This window comes from Pleurodeles waltl, chromosome 8 (assembly GCF_031143425.1).
Source record: "Pleurodeles waltl isolate 20211129_DDA chromosome 8, aPleWal1.hap1.20221129, whole genome shotgun sequence".
NCBI lineage: Eukaryota > Metazoa > Chordata > Amphibia > Caudata > Salamandridae > Pleurodeles > Pleurodeles waltl.
In genome coordinates this window covers 605,923,374-605,942,684 of record NC_090447.1, presented here as the reverse complement: position 1 = coordinate 605,942,684, position 19,311 = coordinate 605,923,374, and the positions used below count along the sequence as shown (strand labels likewise).

General features: G+C 41.3%; 1 protein-coding gene across 3 annotated transcripts in view; it reads right to left on the bottom strand.

Annotated features, from left to right (window-relative positions):
• SH3KBP1 (SH3 domain containing kinase binding protein 1) overlaps positions 1 to 19,311 on the bottom strand; it is a 1,044,962-nt gene that overhangs the window by 824,325 nt on the left and 201,326 nt on the right. For all 3 annotated transcript variants that reach the window (XM_069204692.1, XM_069204693.1, XM_069204694.1), the window contains exon 2: positions 18,633 to 18,790. In XM_069204692.1, coding sequence (XP_069060793.1) covers positions 18,633 to 18,790 — 158 coding nt within the window. The remainder of the gene's footprint in view (positions 1 to 18,632; positions 18,791 to 19,311) is intronic.

Sequence of the window (19,311 nt, the reverse complement as noted above, 5' to 3'; positions counted from 1 at the left end):
AGTCCATCTATATTATTAGAGATATGCATGCACTGTAAGAATGTCAGATGTGTTGGTCTGTCCCAGTATCTACAAAATACCAATATAAATAACACTAATTTGTTTTGTTTAATTTATAGCGCTACTCATACGAAACCAGAGTGTTTTATATCACATGTACACATTACACATTGGCAATAAATCACATGTGTATATCAATGTACAGGATGTGTTACATAAGACAGTGAGGGTTACACGGTGTTGAAGTCACATGTCCCTTGTAGCTAACTGTGCTATATTAGAAGGATTACAAGTTATGAACTGCAAGTAACAAAAGGATCTCTGTGTGAAAAGCAATAACCCACTTACCCATCTTCATAAAATAAAAATCTGTCATCTGCATGTCACATGATGTGCTTTGCAGAAGACACATTAACACTCTAAGCTACTTTGATTCACAACTGGGACTAGACCAAACACAGCTCTCTCCAGCACCGTCAATAACTTCCAGAATTTTCTTACATATTATTCCCTGAGACTTACTGGGTACTCAAGATCTACACAGCAGGTTCCTTAACCCCATAAGATATTTTAAAATACAGACTTTGCAACAAATTAAGCAGAACAGATTTGCTTCCACATTTCTCCTTATTGCCAATTTCTTTGTGGCAGAGTTTAAAATAAATAAATGTATAAGTGGAGGCCCTGATTATGCGTCACATTTTTGGCACAATCCCAACACAAACTCTCATTTGTTAAGTATTGTAATGCACTCAAATGTACTCATCATACTCCTGCTAAACATATGTGTGAGGTCTTAAGATCTGATATCACTTCTTGTGCTGTAATTTCCTGTAAGGTCATGGGTTGTGATGCCACTTCCTGTGATGTCACATGCCATGATATCACTTGCATCCTGCCTAACTTGGTTAGTGCCCCCATTTCATTTTTAGGACATGTATATACCGTGAGCGGGATTACTCTTGGAGCTCTCCATCTCAGCATTTGCAGATGCTTACAAGTGGTTACATAAATAATGGTGCCTCATGAACTTTGATAAGGCAGAAATTCAGTTAATCTGTCCCACACACTTTTCTGCTCTGTTCCAGATCAAAACATCTGGACCAGCGCAAACAACGAGCTGGATGATATCACAAATATGTGCATACACACTAGAGCAATGCAAGACAGAAAATGATACACAAGACCCACCATGCTGTAGACTGGTCTGCAGATGTTTATAGTGACAATCATGGTGCATGTTCTTTGCCTACAATCACCCAATCAATCCTCACCATTTCGCTCTGTGGGAACGTCTGGTAAAAGGATGGGCATGATCTGTTTCTTTAATGTAAACCAACAGGGATTGTGTGCAGCCACACTGCTGAGACTGCCGGAACCTGCACTGCCCGAGCATCTCTGAGCCACGGCAGGGTTGTCCTCGTAATCACATGCTTCCCACCTTCCTCGTTTGTGGTGGATCCACTTTTCTATCAACAAGAGTGAGGACAACATTAACTTTAAGGAACTGCCTATTTGAATTATCTGCTTGCTGATTTCTGGTACATAATTACGCAGAGCAAAATATTATTTATATTCTGACTGAACCGTATTGATTTTCAGGTTGCAAGCTTTTTATTTCATGGTTGTGGATATGTAGGGTTAGGGAAAGCGTATCCTGTGACACAGTTTTGTCAAGTAATTTCAAAACATTTATTAAACTGTTGATTGACACATAATGTAATCCTAGATCCGACTGGCAAAATACAGTGCTATTTTTTTGCCCAAAAACATTCACAAACAATTACTGATGCAACGAAATTAGAGCTGATGTAACATTAACTAACACGTCAGAAAGAAAGCACAGGAAAGTGAAAGAACACATCCACTATTAGAGGACATAATACGGCAGCCAATGTAGTTATGAAATCGGTGACCGCACCAGATAAGAAGTGGGAATGATGTTCGTCTACTAAAACCCAAGGTACTCTTTCTTCTGTCTGTAGGGAAAGAGTGCATACCACGGAACAGTCATATATGGTTTATAAGTTTATTACCAGCTCGTATTGTGGTGTTTAAGAGGAACAATTTATAGACAGACAGAACAAATTCTGAAGACAGCACTAAAGCAGGGACCTCGCTTTAATAGGGAAGTGACATGAAACTGTCAGCTGGCTTAATGCTGTCCACAAGAACAAAGGGGCTCAATGCTGATACTGAGTTTAGTGAAAGGCACATATGGTGGGGGGGGAGGGGGCGGGGTGGGGTATGGGGAGTCACCTCATAACAGCATCTAAGCATTATTTAAAAAAAATACTCATTAACTATTGGTCCGCAACAAGATGAAATGTGGGGATACTCTTTGATGATTTATAGGTGCCCTATATCCTAGAGTGGTTAAATGACTGTGTGGCTGTAATACAAAAGCCCAGTAATAAATAAAATGTACATACCAAGATTAAAGATATGTAATCCTTGTAGACATATCTCGCTAATGAATTAGGATAAGAACTTAGAGGCTGAAGTGCTAGTGATCTGCTTAGCAATGACCTTAACTTGTACACTGGAGACATAAATGGATGGTTTTCTTAAGAGCATTGCTTTTTAGGTGTGGGAAGGCTTGATGGCATTCACAGATCACTGAATTAGCACAGTGACCATCACATCTACTAGAATGAATGGCTTAATTGACAGTAATTGAGATCACATATCAAAAACCCTCTCTCTAATCTGTACCCATTTACAACATGATTTGCGTTGAAGATTAAATTGAGTTGGTACCTGCCTAAAACAGCAAATAATGTTGTTTTGAAATGCTGGTCCACAGGTTGGAAGGAAGTTTCAAAACATGATTGGGCCATCAAATCAGAGGATATCGCTGATATACTGGATTGTGTAATAGATATCTGAAATTTCACAGTAAACACATAGGCCTTTCTACAGTTTGCAGTCCCCAGTTGATCGGCCCTGGTATGTTTTTTTACCCCTCCTCTAAAACCTCTTCTTTCCACCTCCACTTTTTCCCCCTTCCTTTCCTGGCACTAGGTTTCTCTTTTCCTGCTTTTCCTGATAGTTGGGTTGCTGTATTTTCTCTGCTAAATGTGGCGACCGTATCATATTTATATTTAGAAGGACCACAAGGTATTGGAGCTCTGTAGGATCAGCCAATAAATAAGAATGATACAAACATAGTAATGAATGAGGGGCAGGGTGAGATAGATGGGCAAGTTTGATCTTCTTGCTGGGACCTCTTCACCAAGGGTGTCTTTTCTACATTGGGGATGGAGTCGTTGAGTCTGGGAGTCTGCAGCTCTAACATACAGAAGTTCGGAACTCACACCAGTTGTTTTCCTGCTGTGAGTCACCGTCAGTGAGCACCAGCTCTTGCACGCCTACTAACAGCAACACAGAAAAATCTGAAATATTATAAAAGGGCCTGCTTATGAATATGCAAATCACAACAAACAACATGCTCCGCCCAGCACTCACATGACTTGTGTGTACGCTTGGGAGAAGAAAGCGCCCTGTATTCTGCCTGCCACTGGACTCTTGGCACCTACTCATCTAGGCCTACCTGATTTGTTTAACCTTCTCCCAGATAACTGGTCATTTGATTGCGATAAATAAATAAAAAACAATTACTTCTGATATGTTCATAATAACATTTAGTAAATAGCCTAGAATTTACAATGAAACGAAAATCACATGTTTTTAAAGGCATCCTCTTAAGATTGCAGGCGTGGAAATATGATAAATCCATTACAAAGCAACCTAAATGTAATCTCGAAGAAGGAGAGAGGCAACAATAAATACTTTAAACAATCTAAACAATTACTAAAGTGATATTTTGAGAAGTAAGAAATAGTCAATTAAGAAGATAAAACACCCATATCGGTACACCTGCGACAGAGGCACAGTAGATTTCTGTCCAGCTTTCTCACCCCCTGCGTATGTGAGGTCTACCGTGTACAACAGACATGATTTATATGTCCCAACTCCGACTTTTAATAACAATTATGCCTTGCCCTCAACTATGCCCCCCTTCCTGTAAACTTAAGAATTAGTTAAAATTAGATCTAATTTGGGGGGGCTCAATATTAATTCCATTATTGAACCAGCCTGGGTGTGATTTAGCATCATCAAAAAGTTTGCATTCGACAGACACAATCATTAAAAAACAGGGGACTAACGGGACCTAGGTTATTACATTACTAAAGGTTGAAACAACATAGTTTGTCCACCTTTTCTTTGTCAGAATTAATGAATAGGCTGGTGAAAAAAAGCAATAATCCCCCAAACTCAATCTTGTTCTCTGAATGCTACAAATATTGCCAGCAGCATTCTGGCACAGACAATTCAGCTAAAGCAGGTGGTATTGAAAACACTTGAAAATCTCAACTAAAGCTTTAAAAATTATAATATGGCATTTGATTGACTCGACTGTAACTGAATAAGGTTTAAGATGGAAGGATGGGAAATAAAGAAGAGATTATTGTCCTTACATATTAATCTACATTCAGAAATATCTACACAAGTGAAGTTGAAATATTAGCGCCAATGAACATCAGTGGCTACTGGAATCAAGAAAGTTATAAAGCAGTCGCGGCTGGCGACTGGGAAATGTGGTGGGGTGGGGGAAACAACACAAAATATATATACTTAAAAAAAAAAAAAAAACGTACCTTCTCCGCACCTCTGCTCTCTGCCGCGCTGCAGGCAAAGGCTTTAAGTCTGCCCTGCAGCCAATCATGATGTTGCTCAGAGCAGCATTATGATTGCCTGGAGCACCCTGGCTGAGCGCTCCAATGCAGACTGGGAGCCTGGGCTTGCTCTCTCCAACCCAGCAACACGGTGCCAGGTTGTAGAGAGCCCTTGTGCGCATGTGTGTTTGGCCGGCCTGAGACGGCCGGCCAAACATCAATGCACCCTGAGGGGAGTGCCTATGCACTCCCCTCAGTGCTTGTCACCCCCATGGCCCGCCCCTTTAAAAATAAAACGATTGTTTATTATCATTTTATTTTTAAAGGTTTGCAGCTCCCGCTGCTGGTGGGGAGAAGGGGGGTGACACTACTCTGCATAGAGGCGGAGCCACCCCTGGTATAACGTAGGGTGTGTTTCCCCACCCTCCTCTTCTGTACATCATAAACATGTATCTACCCGCTGCTATTCCTTCAGATGAAATAAACTGTCAATAAGCATCCTGTATTACTCAAAGGATTCTGCTCTTTGCAACAGAATAACTATTGGGTTGAAGCGATTCATACATAAACACAGGCGGAAAAGGGCTTGAAAATAAATGTGTTTAAAAAGAAAACGGTGGATTCTGAGAGAAGAACTTGTTGTGAGTGGAATTACAGGTATCAACATTAGATTGAGTGGGGTTTGTCAACCATTATCTTGGTGTTAATTTATATTTTGCATGGGCGAGAACTGGCGAACTGAATATGACTGAGCTTATAGTGAGCATTCCTGCTTCCTAGTATTGAAAGTCTATAAGGCTAAATGCACACCTAATACTTTATGATGGTACTCAAATCAGGGTGGTAAAGTTGTCATCCGGGTCTATGTCATTGACACAAGCTGTAGTATTTCCGTTTTGCACCAAACATGGATTTGAAAGACCTGAAGTTGAGAAGATAAAAGCATGTATTTCGGCTGAGAAATTACTTACACGTATGCTTACTGCATGAAGACAAGTTTCACATCTTTGCTCATGGGTGGACTACAAGAACTAATTCTTTGTGGATTCTTAAAATCTGTTAGTGTTTTATGAAATGCAACCTCGATAATATTTGATAAAAAATAACAACTAGATTGAGTTTTTATTGAATAACCAAGTTACAGTGGTTTATTTTAATGAGGATTTCTAGGTATAAGCCCCAGCAATAGGAATTCATACTCTGTACTGGTAGAAATACTTGCAAAACAATTATACATTTTATATTGCCTCATTTACAAATATTGGCTGCAGAGGTATCTTTGCAAGGTTTTTGAAAAAAAAAAATGTGTCATTTATGAGCATGAAAGCTTTAAGCACGTTGATTTAATTTGTCCTGCTTTAAATACACCTTATAGAGTATTCTTGTAAGCTTTTTTAAATATGTATATGACATGAACTATAAAGGAGGCACAAGTGTTCCCTCTGTCTGCTACTTCTTCTAATCTCCTGCTGTTGTACACCTTAGCTCTTCAAATATACCTTTTCTTGTGTCTATTATGTATGAATTATTGAAGTGTCCAAATTGTAGAGCTCCAAATTAATGAACATGGCTAATAACAATAAAGATAGCACGATGGTGATTAATCAATCTGAGATTCTTTTATATGCCCAGCACCTGCACAATTGGCCTTGTGAAACTAAAATATTTAGACTTGTTTTATAATTGTGTCATTTCACATTCCGTGTATTTTAAATTAATACATTAACCTAAACAATAAAAGTAATTGAGCCTGGAGAACTGAATGAAAAATAACGAAGGGATACTATTTAATCCATTCATTAAACAAATCATGGACACACCTGACAAAATACACTACAGACAATCCTTTCAGGAAAATATATCTGAATTTATTTATATATATTATGGGGAAGAAGAAAATGTTTTTTTTTTCCCGAAAGGGACGTCTCATTCATTAGTTCTGCTTTTTTTAAATTGGCAATTTCTCCCTCAAACCCAAACTAATAACCTTCTATGAGTCAGAGGGATATGAATATGTCCCCGCTGTCAGAGCACTTTGTTGTTAGATTCACAGACCATACTGTATGAGCCACTCCATCTTGGCAAGTGGACTCCAGGCATCACACTGCAGGTCTGGTGGACTTGGAAGACACTGGCTGTATGCAGGAAGTAAATAAAACATGTTTTATTACTGATCTCAAATAATTATTTAGTGCTAGTACTAACTGGAGGAACGACTTACCCATTAGTTAGTCTTTGGTCATTTTAGCAGATTGTTTTCTTATGTGATATTTAAGTAAGTAAGAAGACCACAGATTAATGTAACTCATGACTTATTTAAGAGGTCTGAGCTCAAATACGCTCCTGGTTGAAGGAACACATTTATTTTTACTGTATATAGGTAAATAAAATGCTCTGTTGCAAATACATGTTAATATAATATAAAGTGCAACGTTCAACCAAAAAAGTAATCTTTGGTCAAGTTGGTCCCACTAGGGATGTACAAATCCATTAAGATGCATTCAGGGCTTTTCTAGGCTAAAATGGTGAGTAGTACCACTGACACGTTGATAAGGAAGATAAAAGAGAGGCTTCCTCAATGATCTCTCTTGATTTTGGGGGGTCAGAGCAAAAGATCCAGTAAGCAGCGGAGACTGTGGCCATGAATACATTAATAAAAACTTTGGACCCGGAAAGGCAGGCTTTGATCATGGAAGGGCCATCGAGCAACACAACAGAGTTTATAAATTGGACTTTTTGGCCCACGGTAGCCACTGAAAAGAGCCTGAATCAACTACTGCTAGAAAGGTAGGTTTAATAAGATGCAGTTAACAGTCTATTTACTTTCTGGGGTGTGGATAATGTATATTTTTGAAGACTGAGGTACACACACTATTAGTGCAATAAAAAGTTGATGTTTCCACTGTCAGCACAGTAGTAGAAGTCAAGACATTTGTTTCAAAGTCTTTGAATGAAAATAAAATAGATGGATCACTGTTGTGACAGAGAATGAAAGACACATCTTTATCTCATGTGATTCCCATGTATTTGTGTTGGGTGACTATTTGTCTGGGGTGCCATGATTCTACTGGTGTACACTGGGTCAAACACAATTACTTCGGTCTTGTTAAGAGTTTTTTTCAGATTGCCACTGGCCATCCCCTCATCAGTGTCTTGTAGACATGAAGATAACAAGGATAGCAGTAGATTTTTTGGGGTCTGAAGTTTCATCAAAAATTGTGTGTCATTCGTGTAACTGTAGAAATCTAAACCATAACAACGGATGTTTTTAGCAGGAGGCTAGATTAAAAAAAAACCCAGCTAACATAATGCTCACTGTAATGTGCTACATAAACAAAGACTTTGCAAAAGGACTGAACACAGCAAGGTATGATAGATTTGTTTTTGTAATCACCTAATTATAAGTGTATTTAATACTTGGTCTCTTTCTAATCAGTGGTGAATTATTAACCAAACACGCATATACATTCACATTACATGTGTGAGGAGCCTTATAGCTAGATAACAAGTAATTGCTAAAGTGGGGACCTTCTCTTGGGCAGTGATATTGGCTGTAAGTGTTTTGGAAGCCTCAGTAACTATGGCCACCGCTGCTAACCCATTAATTAGGAAATTCTTTTGTTAAGTTGCCAGAGCTCTATAAAACAGTTTGGTTGTGCCAAACACATTCCACCCAAAGTAGATTTGCGCTGGGAACAACTGTGAGGTCTGTCATGTATTAAATAGGCAAGTGGCACCGTTTAAACTTCACAGATGTTATGTAACATATTGATAGCTCAGTATAAACATCCATCAGTCCACCAATACCAAACTGCAAAGTGCCCTTATGCAATACATTGAAGACACACACCATCGATAACCTCCCGGACATAATCACTCCTGTTAAGCCTACGACACATCAAGCTGTCATCCTCATATATAGCATATACTCGTTCTGAAGTGGCATCTTCCCAAGACACTCAAAACAGGATAAGTTCCCTAACAGTAGACATACAACAGATCTCTTCTTTTGGAAGGTGCTCACGAAGCATGGGTCATCCAAATGCAAAAACATATCGTCAACAACCACTGCTTGTATACCTATCAGGTTGTCATGAAATTACACTGCAGCATGAGATAGAGAACCTCGAATTGGTCAGTGAAAGCTACTTATCACAGTGAACCTTGCCTCCTAATGCCACTGGACATCTCTGTAGACTTCAAATCTTTTGGGAACTATATTCTGGTACACATTATCTCCATCATCCTGGAATTCTGAGATTTCATATTTCACTGCTTCAACATCTCCCTCTCCAGTGAGCACAAATTCCTTCAAATGACCACAATCCTGACCACAATCAGATCCCAAAAACGCCCTGTTGTTTACAACGTACATACTACAATCACCAATCCTCTCAGATGCACGGTTCACCTTTCCCACATGGATCCTCTTGGGTGCCTTCACACCAACCACTGCGTCAAAGTGCAAAAGTAAGTCAGCAACGTTATTTACATTGTTTATCAATGAGGTGGTGCAAGTCGTTACCAACTGCCAAAATGATGCTCCATCCTTGAATAACCATAAAATTCCAATTTTGCTATTTGCTGATGATTCCCTCCTGATCTCCAGAACTCCTATGGGTCTCCAGGTACTTGTGGATAAGTTTAGTTCATTCTGTGTTGACTATGGGCTTGAACTCAACCACAGCAAAACCAAACTCATGACCCTGGGCTGTGGTCCCACAAAGAGATACTCAATTTTCTATAATGGAACCCCCCTAGGTATGGTAAGCTCCATAGATTATTTGGGGGTGAGAATTAGCAACAACCTGTATTGGGGGCCCCAAATCGATAAAAGCTTAGCTCTTCTGGCACAGAGATCTGGGGCCATTTTACGCTTCCACAAGTCCACCTCTGAGAGAGTGATTACTCCAACTATTAAAATTTACCGAGCAAAGGCACAGAGCGCTGCCGTCTATGGGGCAGAAATTTGGGGGCCCTCGAACATTAGCAAGCTAGGAGTGGGGGAAAACAACTTTATAAGGTCAATCTTGGCCTGTCCTCGCAGTACCCCACTGCTGCCAATGTTCTGGGACCTCGACCTACCACGCATTTCAGATGTAATTGCCCTACGACCATTGCTTTTCTGGGTCCGTGTATGGACCACCCCTGAGCTATCCACATACAAGGAGTCTATTCAAGACATTCTAGACAGACCAAATGTACTTAACATTTCCTGGTTTAACCACATCTCAAAATGGTTTCATAGATTGGGTCTTAGTGAGTTTTGGAGTCATCCAGAAAGTATAAGGAAGGATCAGAAGAATCATCTGAAAACTGTTTACTGGATACATGTCAGGGAAAACTATCTGCTGTGCACAACACACGGCAGATTGACGTCACAATTCTTTGACTTTAAATGGTATCCATATTTGGAACCATTTATGGATACAATTCTTGATCCATTAAGTAAGAGTCTATATATTCAGTTCAGATATGGTTGTCTGCCTCTTAAGTCCTATGGCAGTACGCGGAGTACGATCCCAAGTCCTGACACTTGCCCGAGCTGCAATCAAATTTCGGAATCTATTGTACATTTCATGTTTATATGCCCTGCTTATTTGATTGCGCGTCGGAAGTGGTTACGATCTGTGTGCAGTAATATGGGGACAAGACACTGTATTGTTGCCTTAAGGATCATGATGAGGGAAACTTCTCTCCCTCTATCTTGTGCGGTCAGCAAGTATATTGCAGCTGCTTGGCATATACGTACAAAACTTTTGGGGAAACAATGATGATGAGGACCAAATGCTTAAAGTGTTTTAGCTGCCAAATTTTAAATACACACCTAGACTGAAAGAAAACCCCATGTTTAATCTAAATGTTAGGTATTAGGGGGTTAGGTGTCTTTTTTTTAAGGAAAATAATTTTATGTGTTTTAAGGCTGACATATATGTTTTTATCTCTTTCTTATCTTTTTTAATCTAACTCTTATTTGCTCTTTTATTTAAACGTTGGTTGTTTTGCTTTTATGGTTGAAAGTAACCGAATAAAGCTATGTGTTGATGATGATGATGAAGTCAGCAACTCACAGTTTTGATGAGCATATTGTCAGTTGACAAGATCTGTTGCATAAAAGAATGTCTTGCCTTTATCCTGATATAGATGTCAAGAGTCTGGCTGAAGCACAATCCAACTAAAATATAATTGAACATTATCATTTACAGAAACAGACAAGCCTGAAACAAGTCCTGACTTTCCCTGCCAATGCTTAGATGTGTCCAAATATTCTAGGTCATCATCAATAGCAGCCTTTCATTTAAAACTCATGTTGCCAAGAAGACTCAGTAACACAAGTTTTAGTTATCACTTCTCCCTACTAGAAACAGATCTAGAATCACAAATCAATCTGTGTCCTCTCCCACCTGAGCAGTAGCAGCCCACTACTCACTGGCATCCCTCAATCGTGTTGTCCACGCCATGGCCAGACTCTTCAAAGGTCAAAAGAAACTTGACTATATCGCTGCCAAACTAGATCTATGCAGGTTATCCCTGCAGGTGCATGCCGTCTGCTAAACCAGCAGCATTATACCTAATGCTGTAACAAATAACGCACCACTTTACCTGGTAAAACAAATTACCATCTTTCCACAACACACCAAGTTTAGACATTGTCTGGCTCTAAGGCAGGAGGTGTAAAGAAACAAAAACACAAAGGCAGTCAAGTTCCTTCATGTTTTGTGCCCATGGTACCATCCGACCACACAAAAGACTCATTCCATCACTAATTCACTTCAGAAAAAAGAGTACAAACACCCAAATTTAGCAATCCATTGTCTCTGCCCTCCTCTGACGAGACACCGTCCATCTGTCACAGTTTCCAAGTTAGGTCTTCACTATAGAAATACCCAAACAGTCATACATAGATACTAAGGAGGTACATCACTCACATCGGATTTATAAACTGCTTTCCCACCTCTTTACTAATTCCTTGGTCAGCTTACTGCAAATCTGAAAGTAAAACACCAGTACATGTTGCTAAGTGCCACGCTGCACGAAACTCCAGACTCGTGGGAATAGACAAGCATGGTAGTGTTACACTCCATGTGACAAGTTGCTTCATGGCTCATTCACCACTTGTTAGTCCAACATTCAGCAGAAATGTCTAGTTCTCACTTCAGTAGTTATCAAAAGCAGTCTCTATGTCTTCACCCAGAGAGAGCGTGGGCATGCACGCATGATTGTTGGGTGTCCATGTACCCAAAAGCATCTTTCCCCATCAAATTAGATAAACAAGGAAAACCTGCTGTAAAAAAACTGACCATTTTTGGGTTTGCAAGGACAGAAGATAGCGAGTTAGCATAAATGTCAAGTCATAATGGCAAGCAACTGCATTTGGTATACACTCACAAGCATCCCAACCTCCGAACTTTGACAAATACTCTAGAGAAAGCATGGAGTGGGGGTTTGCATATGTAGTGAACACAAGGGAGAGTGTCTGTGCCCTCTTAAGAAAGAGACAACAGAATATTATTGGCCTTCTCTATGCTTAGCCCTCTCTGCCAACCCTCAAGCCTTACTCCTGCTGTGTTTGTCTGAATAATGACTACCAGCCCCTATGAAGGGTCTTGACATAATGTCGAAAAACAGAAAGGCAAGGGGTGTGAAGACCATTCTTACACTGCGGAGGGACCTACCTAGCAACTGTGCGAAAGGAGGTGAGTTCTTCTAGAACTGGAAGCAAATCACAACTTTGTCACCAATTTCGCCGTGTGTGGTTAAAAATTATATGCATATGGCTGTTCCAGAGACATCCAGGGTAAGTGAGAGGTAAACAATGACTGTGCCCCTTTGCTATGGACCCTTTCCCTAGCCAGTAGGCACTTGTGCAATATTATTTCCACACACGTTACACTCAATATTAGATTACAAAATACGCAACCGAGTCATCATACTCGAAATTCTGAGTTTACGTAAAAGCCGTTGCTATTTTGAGTTATAGATTTCTGCAAATCTAACTACATCTCTAAATACATGTGCAGACGAACAACCGCATTTACTTTTGCAAGAGTGTCGGTGTCAAGTTCACTTTTACTGGCTGCATCAATCCATTCAGGCAGTTTTCCACAGGGTCTAGAAGCGGGTCTTTCCCTCCCCCTCTACCTATTACACACCCGTTCCCTCGTTATCAGACAAGTAAATTAGACGATTACACAAGGAAAATAGATTTCATCTCATTCTTAGAGGTGGAGAGGTGTCGAAGAGGTCACGGGAACCCAGCTCTGGACTAAAAGGTATATAATACCTTTTAATGGTTGGATTATAGATGCCACACACACCTAGCAACAAGAAGCAGACGCTTTCACAGAGAATACTTTTTATTGCAGCAGAAGCCTTTCTAACGCAGATAAAGCAGGATAATGGCTGGATATGGTTACCATAATGCATCAAACTAATTCATGTAAATGGTGTGTCATTGCGCCCTTCTTTGCCTAAAAAAGACCTCGTGCATTGGATGTGTGTACCGCGTGAGTCTTGCACGCCCATTAAAGAGTCATTTCATTGATCTGTTTAAGCTGTAAAAGCAGAGGTGAGACTGAAGGAGGGCTGTTGAGTTTGGAACTGAGGAACAATGTCTGAGTCCAGGGTACCCCAACATCCTCGGATTCTGGGCACAACCCCGTGCCTAATAAATGAGTATGACCTTGTGTAATGTAACCAGTGCTCACACAAACGCTCCAGTGCCCCTGGGCAGAGTTCACGCTGTTTAAAATAAAAATAAAATGAACAAATTGAGGCATACCAGATAGAGTAATACAGGTGTCTGTAATGGGACACAGATGTATGGGTTACAGAGTAATGTGAACAAATGCACAACATGCTTGAGAGTGGTATGCCGGGGCAGAGAAGCATACAAGCGAGACAGCTGGATATGTACTGTTGGAAATGGCTCTTTCTTTAGGGCCACCCCAAACTTTTTGCCTTTCACCTCCTATTGTTGCTGAATCTTTTTGTTGGCCTCAAGACTGAGCACTTGGTAAGTGCTAAAGCGCATGTGCTTCTCCCCTAAACATGGCAACATTGGTTTATCTACAACTGGCACATTTAATTTACTTACAAGTCCCTTTTAAAGTGGTATACCATATACCTAGGGCCTGTAAATTAAATGCTACTAGTGGGCCTGCAGCACTGATTGTGCCAGCAACGCAAGTGGCCTTTCAAACCTGTCTCATCCCTGCCATTGGAGATTCTGTGTGTGCAGTTTCACTGCCTCTTCAACCTGGGATTTAAAACTCCTTACAAAGCCCTAAATGCCCCTTTTATTACATATAAGTCACCTTTAAGGTAAGCCCGAGATGACCCATAGGGCAGGGCGCTATGTATGTAAAAAGCAGGACACATACCTTTACATTTTAAGTCTCCTGGTCGTAGAAAGCTCCCAAAGTGGCTTTTTACTATTGTGAGGTCTACTCCTTTTATAGGCCAGCATTGGGAATTCCTTAATATACTTTAAAGTTGTATTTCTTGAACAGAAAGGAGTAGATACATCATGTTTCATATTATTGGAATGGTAATGATAAATCCTTTTTGCTGGTAGAGTTGGATTTCCACTTTTGGAAAGTGGGCTTTTCTCTCCTCTTACCGCCTTGCAGACTGTCTCTAATGCACATCTGGGCTAGGTGACAGCTACACTTTGTTCATTCTCTGTAGACAGCCACAAACACATGAAGGGTGGGTGTGACAATAGACTCATCTGTATTAATCTGCATTCTGATGGACCTTCCTGGGCTGGAAGGGTAGAGTGGAGCTAACACTTACACTTCAATAGGGAAGCGCCTGTCCCCACAACAAGAGCGGAATACCCCCCTACTGATTGTCTGGAGCCAGGCTGAGGTGAAATGGGGGCCTGTGCCCTTCAAAGAGTTGTTTTGAAGTCACCTCCACTTCAAAGGCACATTTGGTATAAGTACTGGGGCTCTGATCCTAGCAAATCAGTACACTTCTGGAGTTGGGCAGAATTCTGCTGGAGTAAAGACTGCTGTGCTGCAAGGACTGCCACTGGACTGACAGTTCCAATGAGCTGCTTCTCTGCTTTGCTGACCTGCCCAATTGCCTGCTGATCTCTGCACTGATAGGGACAAGGCGTGGATCCATCCTGTTCAACCCAGAGTGACTCAAAGGACTTGCTGGCTTGCCCTCTGTTTTTCTGCAGTCTCAATTACATCAAATAGTGTCTCCAACTCTCCTGGTCCCACTGGACTCTGCCAACTGTGAGTCCTACCCTTGCCTAAGGTGCCCCCTCCAGTCCTGTGCCTCAGAAGTGGGTTCTACAGATGATTTGCTTCAAAAAAACAATTCATCGCCTTGAGTGTGGAAGAAATTCCGCTGCATCACTCCTTCGACCCTGACACAGAAGTTGTTTAATGACAGTGGTTTCACACCAGTTAACCATATCTCCCAAGGTTCTATGCTTTGCAAGCCTCTGACCACAGTCAATGCAAATGCTGCTGTGGAATGAGACACATCCTGCTTGTCTGAAGGTGTTACAGACCTGGCTGTTACTAATATGCCAATTGTTTTCTCCAAAGAAGAAAGTACTCTACAGGAAACTAATGTTCTAAAGAGTACCGTCCATAATGCCATTTCAGATCTGCTTGCTACTGAATCCACTTCACCAGAAAGCATCTCCATGCACTCCTCCCATATCAATCGAACAAGTAAGAGGAAAGACATCAGAGCCCATACGGGTATTAATACATGCTTTGCTCATTGGATGATTTACCTGTGGCAGGGCTGTAAACTAATCAACCAAGGTTGTTGTTGGATTTTCTTGCTGTGGCCTTTTCTCTTCAACTTTTTTCAGCCAAAGGATTGCCTTCTCTTTTTTAGTAGAATGGTGGGTGGGGGGTACTGTTATGACTCTGTCGTCCCATCTCTAGGGGGCACTGTAAATGGACTATTTGCAGCCTGGGATTCACCATTACTACTCATCCAGAATGCCTTCATGACCCCTGTTTGCTTCCCATGTCGATATGATATGCTACTATAGAACTACATTTGCTTCCATGGACTTCAGGTACCATAATGCACTGACTGGTAGTCAGTAAGACCTTGATTCTGCTATCCATTGTTTCCTATGGGAATAGTCCTGTTGTACTTTTGTACTGGATTCTCTCCTCCAGGACTTGTGAGAGGCTGGAACTGCACACACCTGTGATCACTCTTGTGCAGCCCAGCCATGTGACTCCTGGGCTTCCTGCTGCCTCGAACTGCTTATAAGCTGCCATTTCCTGAAGCTCCTAATTGTGCATTGGAGTTCAATTCTTTTGTGTACCAGACCTCTTGTTGGCTTGTGTTTCAGCTTTCTTCCCGCTTTATTTCAGCCTGCACCTGCTCTCTGTTTCCCAGTCTCGTTCCTGCTTGTTCCAGCTCCTTGTGTTCCAGTCCTGTTGCTTGTTTCAGTCAGAGCCTGCTCTCTGTTTCCCAGCCCTGTTCCTGCTTGCTTCAGACAGAGTCTGCTCCCTGTTTCTCACCCCTGTTCCTGCTTACTTCAGCCAAAGCCTGCTCCCTGTTTCTCAGCCTTGTTCCTGCTTTCTTCAGCCAGAGCCTGCTCCCTGTTTTCCAGTCCTGCTTTGCTTCAGCCTGAGCCTGTTCCTGCCTTTACCTCCTAGTTTGTTGCTTCTGTTTCTGTTTCCTCTTGGGTTATTGTGTCTGGTAAGTGTACTATCAGTCCTCACCCGAGTATGAGTGTTTTCCTTTGTACTGGGGCTGGCTCCTGGTTTCCAGGAAGCAATTCCTGCCCCATCCTTCGTCTAGTGTTTTATGTAGTCTTAAGTGCCTAACAGTGACAGTGTGCTATTGCTGTTTTCCAGGAATTGCCACTGTGTTTCCAACTGAACCCACAAGAGCTTGTCTCGTGTATGTAAGTACAATCCTTGTTTGTGCCCTAAGGGTCCAGAGACAGAATCACTTCTGCTGCCTCCTTTCTATGGGGCTTGCGGGGTGACTATCTGTAAGAGTAATCTGCACTGAGGCATTGCGATTCCCTGTTGCTGTGGGAAGTTGTGATCCTTACCTGTGTACAACCTTAGTGGTAACTCCAGTGTGGTTGTCCATTACTGATTCATTCCCTGTTTGTTCACACAAAGGTTGCTCTGCCTTCACTATCCTGTTTCTGTGTCTTACCATAGCTGTCCCTTCCCAGTGTATGCCTTTAGCTGCTCTTCTGATTTGGTACACTACCTCCATAGGGAGATATTCTGTGACCTCAAGGGGTGTCCCAACCAGAGTCCAGAGAGAACCACCTGGAACCGTGGTACATTGTGCTTAAGAGTAAAATGGAGGCAGTAGAGGAGCATACATGGGAGGCAAATGGATAAAACGTACACTTTATAGCATGCTTCAGGAAAGAGAAACAAGCAACAGGGCAAAAGGGATGGCGGCAACAACCAATTGAGAGGGAGGGTGAAAAAGAAAGTACTTCGATACAAGCGCAACCTGCTGAAAGGCACCTACAAAGAAATCAATCAGTACGTGGTCCATGCTCCATACAAAAGAAGAGGAAGTGAAGCCAGCATGAGCTGGACAGTTAGGAGACAGCAAATAAGAGTGACAATGTAGCTAACGAATGCTAAACAAAGGGTGGGCTACAAGCCCCTTGTTATATACAATATTGTAGGCAAGCGCTGTCTCAGGCAAGACCTAAAAAGGACAGAAATCAGACTTTCTCTTTCATAACCAATGTGTAGGGTTTCCACATGACCACAATTATACAGACAAAGCAGATATCTTTCCAACTGGTCCAGCAAACATAATTGCAAAAATCATCGAAAGGCACATTTTTCACGCCCTTCACATCAACTGAAAACAGCATGTACAAGAAGAAAGTGCTATAAAAGTATTTAGACGTAGCTAAATTAATCCCAAAGGATTTTAAAAGCGAATAAGGTTGGAATTTCAATGCTGAAAAAGAGATTTGAACACTAATTGTTTTTCAAGTGCCAGCTCCTGGCCCTTTCTAGGCTTTAAATTAAGAACAAATGAGCAGTATTTTTATTTGAGAAAAGTAACATAAAGAATTATGGATGGGTAACAGTGAATAACAATGTTTTTTCACCAAGGGTTTTTGTGTAACATCAAATAGACAACAAGGGTGAAGCTTGAGTTTTAGAAGATCTCGCTCAGAAATATGTGATGAAAAAACATCCGTTACTCATGGTTACCCATCTTTAATTTTTTGTCATGTATAACCTCTCTGTTTAATCTTCCCTTGTTGGCATAAGTTATGCAGGAATAGAATAATTTAGAAAAAAACATACAAAACATGCCTCACCGGTGTCTTCCACTTAGCCCTTTTAAATCGAGTGTTCTGCCACCCATCCCAAACACTCTCGGCAAATCCCTCCAACTCTACCACACAATTCTTAAAAAAGGTATGTGGAATCGTGCCAGACTCCCACACTACCTCAGAGTTACCCTCACTCCCCAAATATTAAAAACATAATAGTTGTCTCCTGCCATCCACCTCACTACCTTCTGCATTTAGTATCCCCCTTCTTCCAAACTGAAAATGCCGATCCTCTTGCCAAACATCCCACCATCCCTTGTGCCTTCCCTTCCCTTCCCCATTGAAGCCATACTCTATGCTCTCCATGGCGCAACACGGGTTCTCTCTGAGAACCATGCCAGTGAAGCTTTGAAGTTCCTCTGTCCCACTGGGTCTGCAGAAACCCTGCTAGCAGAGGGGTGAGGCAGTTAGGGCAGGGCAAGTGAATGCTTCCCTTTGGGACATCACACCATCCATGTAATGACAGTAGTGAATAACCAGATTTCAATCCAGCAATTCACATAATGGCTTCCAGTGCAAGCTATACATAACATATCACATTTTTCAATATCTCTAGATCATTCATCTGGTAACAAATGCACCCAGCCACGGCAACAAATGAGCACAGAAAATGGCTCTGTACTTACTCTCACAAAGTTATCCGGGAACAGACCTCTCCTTCCCTTCAGCTCGCCTTCCCACCAGCCCCCATCCTCCTTCTTGATATTGGTGATAATGTCACCTCCGGTGATTGTCAGCTCATCATCGTGCTGAGCCTTATAATCAAACTCCACGATCGCATCCACTAGAAGAGACAAGAAAACAAACACATCTTGTTTAGAGAAAGTTTCATACTGGGATGGGACAAGAACAGCAGTAATGTTCAAGTATCATCACTAGGACTGGTGTGGCTGAGGCCTAATATCAGTGATGTGGATTCACAGCATGTTATCAGAAGACTTTAAAAAAACTAAAATTATATTGATGGAAACATGACAAATAATTTATTAGCCTTAATTTAAAGGCCCAGCGCAAAACCAAAAGGGCCAGACTGCTACCAATTTTTCAGGAAACTAATATATAAATGAATTCCATTTATGTTTATTGCAGTAGATTCAGATTACCTGAATGTCCTAAAAGTAGCATGGACCCAGCCCACCAAGACCTGTTTCACACTATTAATTCAAACTAACAATACGTTTGGGCTTGTGGTTGCCAAAAGGTGGCACTAGATACATGCCCCCTAGCTACATGGGCTGAATTTTGACTTCTACCAGTGTCTCGTCCATTTACACTATAGATGCTGGACTCTGTTATGCCCATTAT